This window comes from Molothrus ater, chromosome 36 (assembly GCF_012460135.2).
Source record: "Molothrus ater isolate BHLD 08-10-18 breed brown headed cowbird chromosome 36, BPBGC_Mater_1.1, whole genome shotgun sequence".
In the NCBI taxonomy this organism is placed as follows: domain Eukaryota; kingdom Metazoa; phylum Chordata; class Aves; order Passeriformes; family Icteridae; genus Molothrus; species Molothrus ater.
The window spans coordinates 543720-558360 of record NC_071663.1 but is presented as its reverse complement, the minus strand read 5'-3'; the positions used below and the strand labels follow the sequence as shown (position 1 = coordinate 558360).

General features: G+C 66.2%; 3 protein-coding genes across 7 annotated transcripts in view; 2 read left to right on the top strand and 1 right to left on the bottom strand.

The window, feature by feature from the left end:
* DNM2 (dynamin 2) overlaps nucleotides 1-2631 on the bottom strand; it is a 32571-nt gene extending 29940 nt beyond the window's left edge. For all 5 annotated transcript variants that reach the window (XM_036400081.2, XM_036400083.2, XM_036400082.2 and 2 more), the window contains exon 1: nucleotides 2383-2631. In XM_036400081.2, coding sequence (XP_036255974.1) covers nucleotides 2383-2543 — 161 coding nt within the window. In that variant the 5' untranslated portion in view covers nucleotides 2544-2631. The remainder of the gene's footprint in view (nucleotides 1-2382) is intronic.
* Nucleotides 2632-3432: 801 nt separating this feature from the next.
* Nucleotides 3433-8346, top strand: QTRT1 (queuine tRNA-ribosyltransferase catalytic subunit 1). Its single transcript, XM_036400108.1, has 10 exons — nucleotides 3433-3660; nucleotides 3885-3953; nucleotides 4194-4332; nucleotides 4435-4513; nucleotides 5591-5706; nucleotides 7231-7369; nucleotides 7447-7522; nucleotides 7608-7717; nucleotides 7803-7887; nucleotides 7968-8346. Exons 1-10 carry the CDS (start codon nucleotides 3433-3435, stop codon nucleotides 8118-8120), a joined length of 1194 nt encoding a protein of 397 aa, XP_036256001.1. The 3' UTR covers nucleotides 8121-8346.
* Nucleotides 8347-9407: 1061 nt separating this feature from the next.
* Nucleotides 9408-13986, top strand: LOC118697427 (beta-1,3-galactosyltransferase 2-like). The gene is made up of 2 exons (XM_036400048.2): nucleotides 9408-9639; nucleotides 12238-13986. The coding sequence occupies exon 2, from the start codon at nucleotides 12245-12247 to the stop codon at nucleotides 13241-13243; it is 999 nt and encodes a 332-aa protein (XP_036255941.2). The 5' UTR covers nucleotides 9408-9639; nucleotides 12238-12244; the 3' UTR covers nucleotides 13244-13986.
* Nucleotides 13987-14641: the final 655 nt, after the last annotated feature.

The following is a 14641-nucleotide window of genomic DNA, read 5'->3' as shown; positions in this document are numbered from 1 at the left end:
TCCCCAGCCCGGGGTGAACCCCAGCCCGGGGTGAACCCCAGCCCAGGGTGAACCCCATCCTCTCCTTGGGCTCATAATGCCCCATTGAGGTCAGGGACTGTCCCCACCCCCGGGGGACAAGGGCTCCATTGTCCCCCAGGCCAGAGACAGCTCCGGGAAGGGCTGGGACAGGGATTTGTCAGAGCAGGGCCGGGACAAGGCTCCAAAGAGGGATGGTGGGGCCACAAAGAATCCTGGTGACGGTCCCAGGTCGTTCCCTTGGTGCTTCTCCCGCTGAATTCAGGGATTGAGGCGCTCCAGGCCCCTCAGCACCAATCCCAACCCCTCAAGGGTGTCCCAGTGAGGCCAGGCCCTTCCCCATGGAGAAATTCCAGCCCGCTGAGGCTCAGCCGTGCATGCAGAGGGTTCCCAGCCCAATTCCAGGTCTCTCCAAGGGATTTTGGGCACTTCAGGATTATCTCCCCATGCGTTTTGAGGGTACGAAACCCACAGAAACGGCACCATGGCTTCCCAGCACAGATCCAGAACCTCCCAACACGGATCCAGGGCTTCCCGGTGGCTCGGGAAAACAGAGATAAAGCTCCAAGAGCTGCAGAAATCGAGAGGAACAACCCCCCACGGGCAGTTTCCAAGCCTGGCTCGATGGATCCGTGCAGATCGTTGGGACAGAGGGAACAGCCCCGAGGCCCCGGCTCATCCCAGCTGCAATTTGTGATCCAGAGAGAAAATCCCAGCCCCTGTTCAGCCATGCCGGGGTGGGAGCCCCAGAACTGCCCCTAAAAGCTGGGATGGGCACGGTCAGGTCAGCATTCCTCACCCTCCCATTCCCAAGGACACCCCTGGGGTGTAATTAACCCTAATTAGCACGAGCTGCACGACGAGGAGGTGGGGAAGGATTCCCGGATGGATGGATCCGGCTGCGACACAAAGGGGTTTAATTACCAGGGATGGTTTTCCAGCAGCGCTGTAATTAGAGGCTGCCAGAATCGCCAGGAATCCAGGATGGGGAATAACCCCACCATGCCCAGGAATCCAGGATGGGGAATAACTCCACCATTCCCAGGAACCCAGGATGGGGAATAACCCCACCATCCCCGGGAATCCAGGATGGGGAATAACCCCACCATCCCCGGGAATCCAGGATGGGCAATAACCCCACCATTCCCAGGAATCCAGGATGGGGAATAACCCCACCATTCCCGGGAATCCAGGATGGGGAATAACCCCACCATTCCCCCCTGACTGCTGGGAAAGCCCAAATCCAGGCTGGGAATTTGGCCTGCACTGGGACAGAAGGGAAAAGCGATGGATCCCAGGCTGGATTTGGGAGGAACGCCCCAGGAGGGGAGGGATCCAGTGCAGAAAGCAAAACCCCACTGGAGCTCCCAGTGCGGCATTTCCACGGAGGACGGGACGTCCAAAGCAGCGGGAAAACCGCGTGGTTGGGAATTTTGGGAATGCGGAGGCTGAGGGCAGAGCGGGACGGGGCCACACCGGGGTTAGGAGGATTCTGCCGCTGCCCCGGTGCCTGAGGAAGCGACAGCCCCGCACCGAGGGGCAGCGGAGGCGGCAGGAACGGGCCGGGCACAGCAGCGGATCCGCACAAAGGCGGAGAAGGGCCGGGGCTGTGCCGGGGCAGCCCAGCGCGGTTTTTGTGCCTTTCTGGGGTGACCCCTCCGCCGAGCTCCGCTCCCGTTATCGGCGCGGCCACGCTCGGCTCCCGGGCCCATCCCAGCACCGCTCCTATCTCCGGGGCGCAGCCCCGCCGTGAGGATGAGGGTGGTGGTGATGGGGAGGAAGGCGCACATCGCTCAGCATTCCCGAGGAATCCCGGCCACCGTCCGGTGCCGCTGCCCCGGGCACGGAACCGGCACCCAGCACCGAGAACCGGGGAGCCCGCAGCGCCCACGGAACGCCCGGGATCCTTCCGGCACCTGCTCAGCCCCCGCTGCCCTCGCTGCCATCGCCACTGACCGCCGTGACCCGAGCCCCCCGCCCCGCCACTACCGTACGGCCCCGCCCCGCCCCGCCCCGTTCCGTTCCCCCGAGCGCGGCCGGCCCGCACCGAGCCCCTCCCGTTAGTGCCGCGTTCCGGCGGGCGCGGCCTCGCTCGGAGGAACGGGAGGGCACCCGCGTCCCGGTCCCAGCCCCGTCCCGGTCCCAGCCCCGTCCCGGTGCCGGCGCCGTTTGCGCGGCCCTTGCGCCGTTTGCGCGGCCCGTGCGCCGCTGGCGCAGCGCGGGCCCGGCCCCGCCGGCCGCACCCTTACGCCGCCGCCGCTATTCCCGAACGCTCCCTACGCCCGTGGCGCCGCCCGCCGCTCCCGCCGCCCCGGCCCCGCCGCCGCCCTCCCCGCCGCTGCCCCCGCCGCTGCCGCCGCTCACCGGCCCACGAAGTTCTCGAGCACCGAGCTCTTGCCGGCGCTCTGCCCGCCCACCACGGCGATCTGCGGCAGGTCGAGGTGGCAGCTCTGGCCGATGGAGCTGAAGGCGTCCTGCAGCTTGTTGACCAGCGGGATGAGCTCCTCCATGCCCCGGTTGCCCATGGCGGCGCGGCGGTGCCGGGCCCGCGCTCCCGGCGGCGGCTCCTCCTCAGGGGCCCGCGGCGGCGGCGGCGGCCAAACTTCCCCTCAGAGTCTCCTCATCCGGCACCGCCGCGCCCGCCCCGCTCCCGCAGCGCGCGTCGCTATTGGCCGACTGGGCTGCCCGTCACCGGAGCGCGCAGATCGGATAAGAGCAGAGAGCTGTCAATCACCCGAAAGGGCGGCACCGGGAAGAAAAGCCCGTTCTCTATTGGCCTCTCGGCCGTCGCTCATCGCTCACAGCCAATGGGAGGTGGCGCTGCTGTGTCAGCTGAGGCGGCGGGGATGCGGTCCCGCCCCTCACCGGTTCCGCCATTGAATTGGCGGACGGAGCTTCCTTCGGGAGCGCAGCCCCGGGAGCCCGCTCTGCTCTCCCTCCTCGCCCTCCCTTCCGTTAGACTCCGAGCGGGCTGGCCAATGTAAGCGAGAGAGGAATCCTAGGGAACAGAAAACCCTCTCGCAGTGAATCAGCCGGCCGTCAGTCAGCGAGTCCTTCTCGCCCTTTGGTGTCCCGGTGTTCCGCGGCCCTCCCGTGACCGTCCAGCGCTGTGTGTTCGCTCATGGGGAACGACAATCCGGAAGCGAAGCCCCGGGGCTGGAATCCCCGGGGAACAGCCTGGGGACCCCTCAGGGACCAGACCCAGCAGGAATTGGCTCCGCTCCCCTCCATGTCGGGGCTGGGAGGGATCTCTGCTGAATTTCTGCTGACTTTGGGCGATCTCTGGGGAGCTTTGAGCATCTCCGAGCTGGTACCTTCCCCATCCCCACAAGGCCCAACATGGCCCCCGCGTTGCCGTGGTAACAGTCACTTCCGGTGGTGGTGCCACGCCTCTTCCGGTCAAGTGCTCCGAAGATGGCGGCGCCCGCGGCGGGCCCGGTGCCGGTGCTGCGGATCGTGGCCGAGTGCGGGCGGAGCCGCGCCCGGGCCGGGGAGCTGCGGCTGCCGCACGGCTCCGTGCCCTGCCCCGTGTTCATGCCCGTGGGCACCCGCGGCACCGCCAAGGGCCTGACGGCCGCGCAGCTGGCGGCGCTCGGCTGCCGCATCTGCCTGGGCAACACCTTCCACCTGGGCACGCGGCCGGTGAGCGGCACCGGGGGGCTCCGGGGGGCTCCGCGGTTCACCCCGTGCCGTCCCTGCCCTGAGTTCTCACATTCCGGGTGAGATCGGAGCTGTCGCCGCTCCCCCCGAGGGTTCCCGGCGGGATTCCGGCGCAGCCCCCGCCGTTACCGGGGGTTACCGGAGGATCCCGCTCGGTTCCCGCGCTCCCGCCGCCTTCCCAGCCCTGCTCTCTCCCGTCCCCGCAGGGCTCGGAGCTGGTCCGGCGTGCCGGGGGCCTGCACGGCTTCATGGACTGGCCCCACAACCTGCTGACGGTGAGGGGGTGGGCACGGGACCCCTCCGGGACCCCAAATTTGGGGGGACGGCACCCCCAGAGCTGCCCTGAGTGACGGGGGGGCACCCCCAGGACCCCCCAGGGGTGTCCCCCCGAGCCTGGGGGGGTCCTGGCACCCCCTGTCCCCAATCCCGGGGTGTCCCGGGGTGGTTTGGGTTTTTTGGGGGTGTTTTGGGGTTCCTTTTCCCCCCTCAGCGCCCGTTTTGGGGTGCCCCCCCAGGACAGCGGGGGGTTCCAGATGGTTTCGCTGCTGGAGCTGTCGGAGGTGTCGGAGGAAGGGGTTCGGTTCCAGCCCCCCCACGGCGGGGAGCAGATCCTGCTGAGCCCCGAGAAATCCATGGAGATCCAGAACGCCCTGGGTGAGCAGGGGGGGAAAATCCCCCCAAATCCCGGGGGTGGGACCCCCCCCCAATCCCGAGGGGGCTGTGAAGGACGGGGGTGACCCAGCCCCGCCCCCCCAGGGGCCGATATCGTGATGCAGTTGGACGATGTCGTGAGCAGCACCACGACGGGGCCGCGCGTCGAGGAGGCCATGAACAGGTGAGACCCTCCTGAGACCCCCTGAGACCCCCTGGGACCCTCCTGAGACCCCCTGGGACCCCCCGGGACCCCCCTGGGACCCCCCTGACCTTCCTGGGACCCTCTTGGCTCTCCTCAGGCCCCCTGAGACCCCCCTGGGATTCCCTTGGGACCCCCCTGATCCTCTTTAGGCCCCTCTGAGACCACCCCCAACACCCCTGTGATCCTCCTGAGACCCCCCTGAGACCCCCTAGGACCCCCTTGACAGTCCTGGGACCCCCTCCTGAGACCCCCCAGGACCCCCCCCATCCCTGTGCCCCCCAGGTCCATTCGCTGGCTCGATCGCTGCCCCCCCCATGTCCCCCCCATGTCCCCCCATGTCCCCCCATGTCCCCCCATGTCCCCCCATGTCCCCCATGTCCCCCATGTCCCCCCCATGTCCCCCCCATGTCCCCCATGTCCCCCATGTCCCCCCATGTCCCCCCATGTCCCCCCATGTCCCCCCGTGTCCCCCCCATGTCCCCCATGTCCCCCCATGTCCCCCCATGTCCGCCCATGTCCCCCCCATGTCCCCCCATGTCCCCCCATGTCCCCCCCATGTCCCCCATGTCCCCCCCATGTTCCCCCCATGTCCCCCATGTCCCCCATGTCCCCCATGTCCCCCCATGTCCCCCCATGTCCCCCCCATGTCCCCCCATGTCCCCCATGTCCCCCCATGTCCCCCATGTCCCCCATGTCCCCCCGTGTCCCCCCCATGTCCCCCCATGTCCCCCCATGTCCCCCCATGTCCCCCCGTGTCCCCCCCATGTCCCCCATGTCCCCCATGTCCCCCCATGTCCCCCCATGTCCCCCCCATGTCCCCCATGTCCCCCATGTCCCCCCCATGTCCCCCCATGTCCCCCATGTCCCCCCATGTCCCCCCAGGTCCATTCGCTGGCTCGATCGCTGTCCCCCCCATGTCCCCCGTGTCCCCCCCGTGTCCCCCCATGTCCCCCATGTCCCCCCATGTCCCCCCCATGTCCCCCGTGTCCCCCCCGTGTCCCCCCCATGTCCCCCCTTGTCCCCCCATGTCCCCCCATGTCCCCCGTGTCCCCCCAGGTCCATTCGCTGGCTCGATCGCTGCGTCGCCGCCCACGCCCGCCCCCAGCAGCAGCTGCTCTTCGCCATCATCCAGGGGGGGCTGGACCCCGACCTGCGCCTGCGCTGCATCCGAGGTGGGCCTTCCTCACCCTCGTCATCCTCATCATCCTCACCCTCATCCCCGGGCCTTCCTCACCCTCATCATCCTCGCCATCCTCACCCTCATCCCCCGGCCTTCCTCACCCTCATAATCCTCGCCATCCTCGCCATCCTCGCCCTCATCCCCGGGCCTTCCTCACCCTCATCATCCTCACCATCCTCGCCCTCATCCCCGGGCCTTCCTCACCCTCATCATCCTCGCCATCCTCGCCCTCATCCCCGGGCCTTCCTCGCCCTCGTCATCCTCATCATCCTCACCCTCATCCCCGGGCCTTCCTCACCCTCGTCATCCTCATCATCCTCACCCTCATCCCCAGGCCTTCCTCACCCTCATCATCCTCGCCATCCTCGCCCTCATCCCCGGGCCTTCCTCACCCTCATCATCCTCACCCTCATTGTCCTCGCCATCCTCACCCTCATCCCCGGGCCTTCCTCGCCCTCATCATCCTCACCCTCATCATCCTCGCCATCCTCGCCCTCATCCCCGGGCCTTCCTCACCCTCATCATCCTCATCATCCTCACCCTCATCCCCGGGCCTTCCTCACCCTCATCATCCTCATCATCCTCACCCTCATCCCCGGGCCTTCCTCACCCTCATCATCCTCGCCATCCTCGCCCTCATCCCCGGGCCTTCCTCACCCTCGTCATCCTCGCCATCCTCGCCCTCATCCCCGGGCCTTCTTCACCCTCATCATCCTCACCCTCATTGTCCTCGCCATCCTCACCCTCATCCCCGGGCCTTCCTCGCCCTCATCATCCTCATCATCCTCACCCTCATCCCCGGGCCTTCCTCACCCTCATCATCCTCGCCATCCTCGCCCTCATCCCCGGGCCTTCCTCACCCTCATCATCCTCACCCTCATCCCTGGGCCTTCCTCACCCTCGTCATCCTCGCCATCCTCGCCCTCATCCCCGGGCCTTCTTCACCCTCATCATCCTCACCCTCATTGTCCTCGCCATCCTCACCCTCATCCCCGGGCCTTCCTCGCCCTCATCATCCTCACCCTCATCCCTGGGCCTTCCTCGCCCTCCTCACCATCCTCTCCCTCATCCCTGCTCGGGAGGGGCTCTGCGAGTCCTGGGGCAGCTCAGGGGGGCCTGGGGGAGCTCCGGTGGTCCCAAGGGGGTTCAGGGGTGATTTGGGGGGGGTCCCAAGGGGGTTCAGGGGTGATTTGGGGGGGTCCCAGGGAGGGTTCAGGGGTGATTTGGGGGGGTCCCAGGGAGGGTTCAGGGGTGATTTGGGGGGGGTCCCAGGGAGGGTTCAGGGGTGATTTGGGGGGGGTCCCAGGGAGGGTTCAGGGGTGATTTGGGGGGATCCCAGGGAGGGTTCAGGGGTGATTTGGGGTCCCCTCTGGCAGCCATGACCCAGCGGGATGTGCCCGGTTTCACACTGGGGCTCAGGGTGGCTCAGGGCAGCCCAGGGGGGATCTGGGGGTCCCGGGGGGAGGTTCAGGGGTGATTCTGGGGCTCCAGGGGTGATTTGGGGTCCCCTTGGCAGCCATGACCCAGCGGGACGTGCCCGGCTTCGCCATCGGGGGCCTGAGCGGGGGCGAGGCCAAGGCTCAGTTCTGGCGCACGGTGAAGCTGAGCACGGAGCACCTGCCCCGGGACAAGCCCCGCTACCTGATGGGCGTGGGGTGAGTCCGGGGGTCCCCTCAGAGCCCCCCCAGAGCTGGGGGAGACCCCCGGAGTCACCCCCAATTTGCCCCCCCAGCTACGCCACGGACCTGGTGGTGTGCGTGGCGCTGGGCTGCGACATGTTCGACTGCGTGTTCCCCACCCGCACCGCGGTAAGGGGGGCCCGGGGGGGTTTGGGGACCCCTCCCCAGGCTTTGGGGGACCCCCATAACCCACCCCGGTCCCCCCTCCCCGCAGCGTTTCGGTTCCGCCCTGGTGCCCTGGGGGTCCCTGCAGCTCAAAAACCAACAATTCGCCAAGGATTTCCGGCCCATCGACGCCGACTGCGGCTGCCCCACCTGCCAGAGGTGGGCGGGGGGCTCTGGTTGGGGGGGTCTCGGGGGTCCCCAAGGCGGGGCTGACCCCCCCAAATTCCCCGTTTCCCCCCCCCAGGTACTCCCGGGCGTACCTGCACGCGCTGCTGCGCTCCAACACGGCCGCGCTGCACCTGCTCACCCTGCACAACATCGCCTACCAGGTGGGCAAGGGGGGCTCTGGGGGGGTTTGGGGGGTCCTGGGGGTCTCCCCACCCCTCTAAGCCCCGTGTCCCCCCCCCAGATGAAGCTGATGGGCTCCATCAGGGACAGCATCGTCCAGCAGCGCTTCCCCGAGTTCGTGCGGGAGTTCATGGACACCATGTACGGGGGGCGGGGGGGGCCCCCAGCCTGGGCTCGGGAGGCCCTGGAGTCTGTGGGGATCCCCCTGGGCTGAGGGGAACCCCCTGGGATTCCTGGGAACCCCCCTATGGATCCCTGGGAACCCCCTTGGATTCCTGGGAACCCCCCCCAAAATCCCAAGGGAACCCCCTGGGATTCCTGGGGAACCCCCCCAGTTCCCAACCCCCCCCCCATCTATTTTTATACTTTTTTTTTTTATAATTTTTTTTACTATTTTGGGGTTTTTTAAGGGGTGGGAAATAAAAGAGTTTGGAAGGGAATTGGCTGATGTGGCTCCAAAGGGGGGCTGGAGGGGGGGAAATGGGTCTGGGGAGCCCTAAATGGGTCTGGGGTGCCCTAAATGGGTCTGGGGAGCCCTAAATGGGGCTGGGGGTGCCCTAAATGGGGCTGGGGGAGCCCTAAATGGGGCTGGGGGGTCCCTAAATGGGGCTGGGGGTCCCTAAATGGGGCTGGGGGTCCCTAAGTGGGGCTGGGGGGTCCCTAAATGGGGCTGGGGGGTCCCTAAATGGGGCTGGGGATCCCTAAATGGGGCTGGGGGTGCCCTAAATGGGTCTGGGGATCCCTAAATGGGTCTGGGGATCCCTAAATGGGGCTGGGGGTCCCTAAATGGGGCTGGGGGTCCCTAAATGGGGCTGGGGATCCCTAAATGGGTCTGGGGATCCCTAAATGGGTCTGGGGAGCCCTAAATGGGGCTGGGGGTCCCTAAATGGGGCTGGGGGTGCCCTAAACGGGACTGGGGGTCCCTAAGTGGGGCTGGGTCCATGGTGTCACCTGGGGGTCCGTGTCACCTGTTTGTGGTGGCACCTGTGTCTCCATGGTGACACCTGGACAGTCACACCTGTGTCCCCATGGTGACCCCGGTTGGTGACCCCTGTTCCGTGTCACCTGTTCCGTGTCACCCGTTCCGTGTCACCTGTGTCCCCATGGTGACCTGGTTGGTGACCCCTGTTCCGTGTCACCTGTTCCGTGTCACCTGTTCGGTGTCACCTGTGTCCCCATGGTGACCCCTGTTCAGTGTCACCTGTTCGGTGTCACCTGTTCAGTGTCACCTGTTCGGTGTCACCTGTGTCCCCATGGTGACCCCGGTTGGTGACCCCTGTTCCGTGTCACCTGTTCCGTGTCACCTGTTCGGTGTCACCTGTTCCGTGTCACCTGTTCGGTGTCACCTGTGTCCCCATGGTGACCCCGGCTGGTGACCCCTGTTCAGTGTCGCCTGTTCGGTGTCACCTGTTCGGTGTCACCTGTTCGGTGTCACCTGTGTCCCCATGGTGACCCCGGCTGGTGACCCCTGTTCAGTGTCACCTGTTCCGTGTCACCTGTTCGGTGTCACCTGTTTGGTGACCGTGCTGTGGCCGCAGGAGGAAGTTTGAGCAGGGCTGGGTGTGGCCCGGGGGGCGTGGCCCGGGCTGGGTGTGGCACCTGCGTCACCCGAGCCCTCTGATTTCTGCCCCTGCCGGGCACCGCGGCCACAGAGGCACCGCGGGCGGGGACTGGGAGCACTGGGAGCACTGGGAGCTGTGCCTGGAGCTAACTGGGAGCCACTGGGACACACTGTGAGTGACTGGGACACACTGGGAGCCACTGGGACACACTGGGAGTGACTGGGACATACTGGGAGTGACTGGGACACACTGGGAGTGACTGGGACACACTGGGACACACTGGGAGTGACTGGGACACACTGGGAGTGACTGGGACACACTGGGAGCCACTGGGAGTGACTGGGACACACTGGGAGCCACTGGGAGCACTGGGAACTGTGCCTGGAAATAACTGGGAGCCACTGTGAGTGACTGGGAGCACTGGGAGTGACTGGGACACACTGGGAGTTACTGGGAGCCACTGGGAAGGGCTGGGAGTAGTGCTGGGGTTAACTGGGAGCCACTGGGACACACTGGGAGTTACTGGGACACACTGGGAGTTACTGGGAGCCACTGGAAAGGGCTGGGAGGAGCACCCGGGGTTAACTGGGAGCCACTGGGACACACTGGGAGTTACTGGGAGCCACTGGGAGTGACTGGGACACACTGGGAGTGACTGGGACACACTGGGAGCCACTGGGAGCCACTGGGAGCACTGGGAACTGTGCCTGGAAATAACTGGGAGCCACCAAGAGCAACTGGGACACACTGTGAGTGACTGGGAGCACTGGGAGTGACTGGGACACACTGGGAGTTACTGGGACACACTGGGAGTGCCTGGGAAGGGCTGGGAGGAGCACCCGGGGTTAACTGGGAGCCACTGGGACACACTGGGAAGGGCTGAGGGAACTGGAAGGGCTGAAGGTGGCACCCGGGCAAACCGGGGGGAACTGGGAAAGCCCAGGGGTGAACTGGGATGAACTGGGCAGAGCTGGACTCAGCCCCAGGACCCCCAGGGCTCCCCCAGACCCCAAACTGGTCTGACTGGTGGAACTGGCGGGGCCCCGGCGGCGCCTCCGGCCCTTATCACGTCCGGTGCCTTATCAGGACCCGGAATGGGGGGGGGGGAGAGGGGAAACTGGGAATGGGGAGGGGGAGAGGGAAGGTTCCAGAATGGGAGAGGGGGAGAGGGAAGGTTCCAGAATGGGAGAGGGGGAGAGGGGAAACTGGGAATGGGGAGGGGGAGAGGGGGAACTGGGAATGGGGAGGGGGAGAGGGAAGATTCCAGAATGGGAGAGGGGGAGAGGGAAGGTTCCAGAATGGGGAGGGGGAGAGGGAAGGTTCCAGAATGGGAGAGGGGGAGAGGGAAGGTTCCAGAATGGGAGAGGGGGAGAGGGAAGGTTCCAGAATGGGAGAGGGGGAGAGGGAAGGTTCCAGAATGGGAGAGGGGGAGAGGGAAGGTTCCAGAATGGGGAGGGGGAGAGGGAAGGTTCCAGAATGGGGAGGGGGAGAGGGAAGGTTCCAGAATGGGGAGGGGGAGGGGGGGATCCCTGAAAGGAGGGGCTGGGGGACCCTGGCACGGGGAGGGGGCGCCCGGGGCCTTTGGGGATCCGGCAGAATGGGGGGGTCAGGGTGGGGGCCGGGGGTGCAGGGGGGGTTTGGGCACCCAGGAAGCCCCAGGTGAGCGCCCGGGCAGGGGCTCTGGGGGGGATTGGGGTGCTCAGGGAGCCAGATCTGGGTGGGATCCTGGTGCTGATGGGATTGGGGTGCTCAGGGAGTGGGATCTGGGTGGGATTGGGGTGCTCAGAGCAGGATCTGGGTGGGATTGGGATATCAGGGAGCAGGATCTGGGTGGGATCCTGGTGCTGATGGGATTGGGGTGCTCAGAGAGCCGGATCTGGGCGGGATTGGGATATCAGGGAGCAGGATCTGGGTGGGATCCTGGTGCCAGTGGGATTGGGGTGCTCAGAGAGCCGGATCTGGGTGGGATTGGGGCGCTCAGGGAGTGCGATCCCGGTGCTGGTGGGATTTGAACGCCAGGATTTGGGATGCCCAGCAGCTTCGGGATGCCCAGCAGGATTTGGGCACTGCAGCTTTGGGATCCCAGCAGGATTTGGGCACTGCAGGATTGGGATCCCAGCAGGATTTGGGCACTGCAGGATTGGGATCCCAGCAGGATTTGGGCCCAGCAGCTTTAGGATCCCAGCAGGATTTGGGCCCAGCAGCATTGGGATCCCAGCAGGATTTGGGCACTGCAGGATTGGGATCCCAGCAGCTTTGGGATCCCAGCAGGATTTGGGCGCTGCAGGATTGGGATCCCAGCAGGATTTGGGCCCAGCAGCTTTGGGATGCCCAGCAGGATTTGGGCGCTGCAGGATTGGGATCCCAGCAGCTTTGGGATGCCCAGCAGGATTTGGGCGCTGCAGGATTGGGATCCCAGCAGGATTTGGGCGCTGCAGGATTGGGATGCCCAGCAGCATTGGGATCCCAGCAGGATTTATTTGGGCACTGCAGCTTTGGGATGCCCAGCAGGATTGGGATCCCAGCAGCATTGGGATCCCAGCAGGATTTGGGCACTGCAGGATTGGGATCCCAGCAGCTTTGGGATGCCAGCAGGATTTGGGCCCAGCAGCTTTAGGATCCCAGCAGCATTGGGATCCCAGCAGGATTGGGATCCCAGCAGGATCCCGGTGCCAGCCTGATCCCGGTGCCAGCCTGATCCCGGTGCCGGGTCTCCCGCTGCCAGCCCGATCCCACCCCAAGCCCCTCTCCCTCCCTCCCGCCCCCCAGGCCGACCATGAAGCTGCCCCCGAGCTGCCGCCTGCTCCTGCTGCCCGTGGCCGCGGCCCTGGCGCTGCTGGCCCTGCACGCCCGGCGCTCGGCGCCCCCCGGCAGCCCCGGCACGGCGCCCCCCGGCCCCGCCGCCCCGCGCCCCGGCAACGCCACGGAGCCGGCGCGGCCCACGCGGCACCCGCTGCAGCCGCCGTACCCGTACCCGTACCGCTTCCTGCTGAACCACCCCGACAAGTGCCGGGAGCGGGCGCCGTTCCTGGTGCTGCTGGTGGTGACGTCCCCCGAGGACCTGGCGGCGCGGGACGCCGTGCGCCGCACCTGGGGCGACGAGGGCGCCGTGCCGGGGCTGGCGGTGCTGCGGCTCTTCCTGCTGGGCGTGCACCCCGCGTTCGGCGCCGAGCTGCGCCCCGTGCTGGAGGAGGAGGACGCGCTGCACGGGGACCTGCTGCAGCAGGACTTCCTGGACACCTACAACAACCTGACGCTCAAGACGCTCATGGGGCTCGAGTGGGTGAGCCGCTTCTGCCCCAACGCCAGCTACGTGATGAAGGCCGACCACGACGTCTTCCTCAACCTGGAGTACCTGGCGGGGCTGCTGCGGCCGCCCAGGACGGACTTCCTGACGGGCTACGTGTACCGGCGGACGGGCCCGCTGCGGAACCGCGCCTACAAGTGGTTCGTGCCGCGGGAGGTGTACCCCAACGACACCTACCCGCCCTACTGCGGCGGGCCCGGCTACGTGCTCTCGGGGGACCTGGCGCTGCGCGTGTTCCGCGTGGCGCAGGCGCTGCCCGTCATCAACATGGAGGACGCCTTCGTGGGCATCTGCCTGCACGCGCTGGGCGTGCCGGTGACGGAGCCGCCGCCCGGAGCCTTCACCATGTACCGGCTGGACTACGAGCGCTGCCGCTTCGCCAGGCTGGCCATGGTGCACCACTACGGGCCCCAGGAGCTGCTCCGCCTGTGGCCGCACTTCCGCAACGCCTCCGCCCGGTGTCCCTAGGGCGGGGGCCGGCACTGGGAGCTGCTGGGATCCACTGACTGTAACCGGGATCCACTGTCTGTAACCGGGAGCTCCTGGGTGCCACTGGGATCCACTGACTGTAACTGGGATCCACTGACCGTAACCGGGATCCACTGACTGTAACCGGGATCCACTGACTGTAACCAGGATCCACTGTCTGTAACCGGGATCCACTGACCATAACCGGGATCCACTGACTGTAACCGGGAGCTCCTGGGTGCCGCTGGGATCCACTGGTGTTATTGGGATCCACTGACTGTAACCGGGATCCACTGACTGTAACCGGGAGCTCCTGGGTGCCACTGGGATCCACTGACTCTAACTGGGATCCACTGACTCTAACTGGGATCCAATGATTCACTGGGAGCTGCTGGGTGTCACTGGGATCCGCTGGTGTTATTGGGATCCACTGCCATCACTGGGATCCACTGCCTGTAACTGGGATCTCCCAGAGTCACTGGGATCCACTGGCTGTCACTGGGATCCACCGGTGTCACTGGGATCCACCGGTGTCACTGGGATCTCCTGGAGCAGCTGCCGTCCCTCGGGTCCCCCCAGGACGTTCCTGTCCCTCTGAGCCTGGAGCAGCTGCTCCATCCAATCACTGAGCTGCTGTTTGGTTACCCGGGATCCATCAGGGCCGGGATCCGCCCGGATCCGGGATCCACCACGCCGTGTTAATTTATATCCAAGGTTTTTAATAAAAGGGCCGGAGCCTCGTCTGCGCTGCTGCCGCCATCCCGACGGATCCGGGTCCGGAAGGGGCCCTGGCGCTGGAATGTGCCTCGCGCTGGGCAGCGTTCCCGGGGTTTGCCGGGCCGTGCCCCACTCCAGGTGCCATTCCCGGGGTTTGCCAGGCTCTGCCCCATTCCAGGTGCCATTCCCGGGGTTTGAGAGGCTCTGCCCCATTCCCGGTGCCGTTCCCAGGGTTTGAGGGGCTCTGCCACATTCCAGGTGCCATTCCTGGTGTTTGAGGGGCTGTGCCACATTCCAGGTGCCATTCCTGGTGTTTGAGGGGCTGTGCCACATTCCAGGTGCCATTCCCAGGGTTTGCCGGGCCGTGCCCCATTCCCGGTGCCGTTCCCAGGGTTTGAGGGGCTCTGCCACATTCCAGGTGCCATTCCTGGGGTTTGAGGGGCTCTGCCACATTCCAGGTGCCATTCCTGGTGTTTGAGGGGCTGTGCCACATTCCAGGTGCCATTCCCGGGGTTTGAGGGGCTCTGCCATACTCCAGGTGCCATTCCTGGTGTTTGAGGGGCTGTGCCCTGCTCCAGGTGCCATTCCTGGGGTTTGAGAGGCTGTGCCACACTCCAGGTGCCATTCCCGGTGTTTGAGAGGCTCTGCCACTTTCCAGGTGCTGTTCCCAGTGTTTGAGGG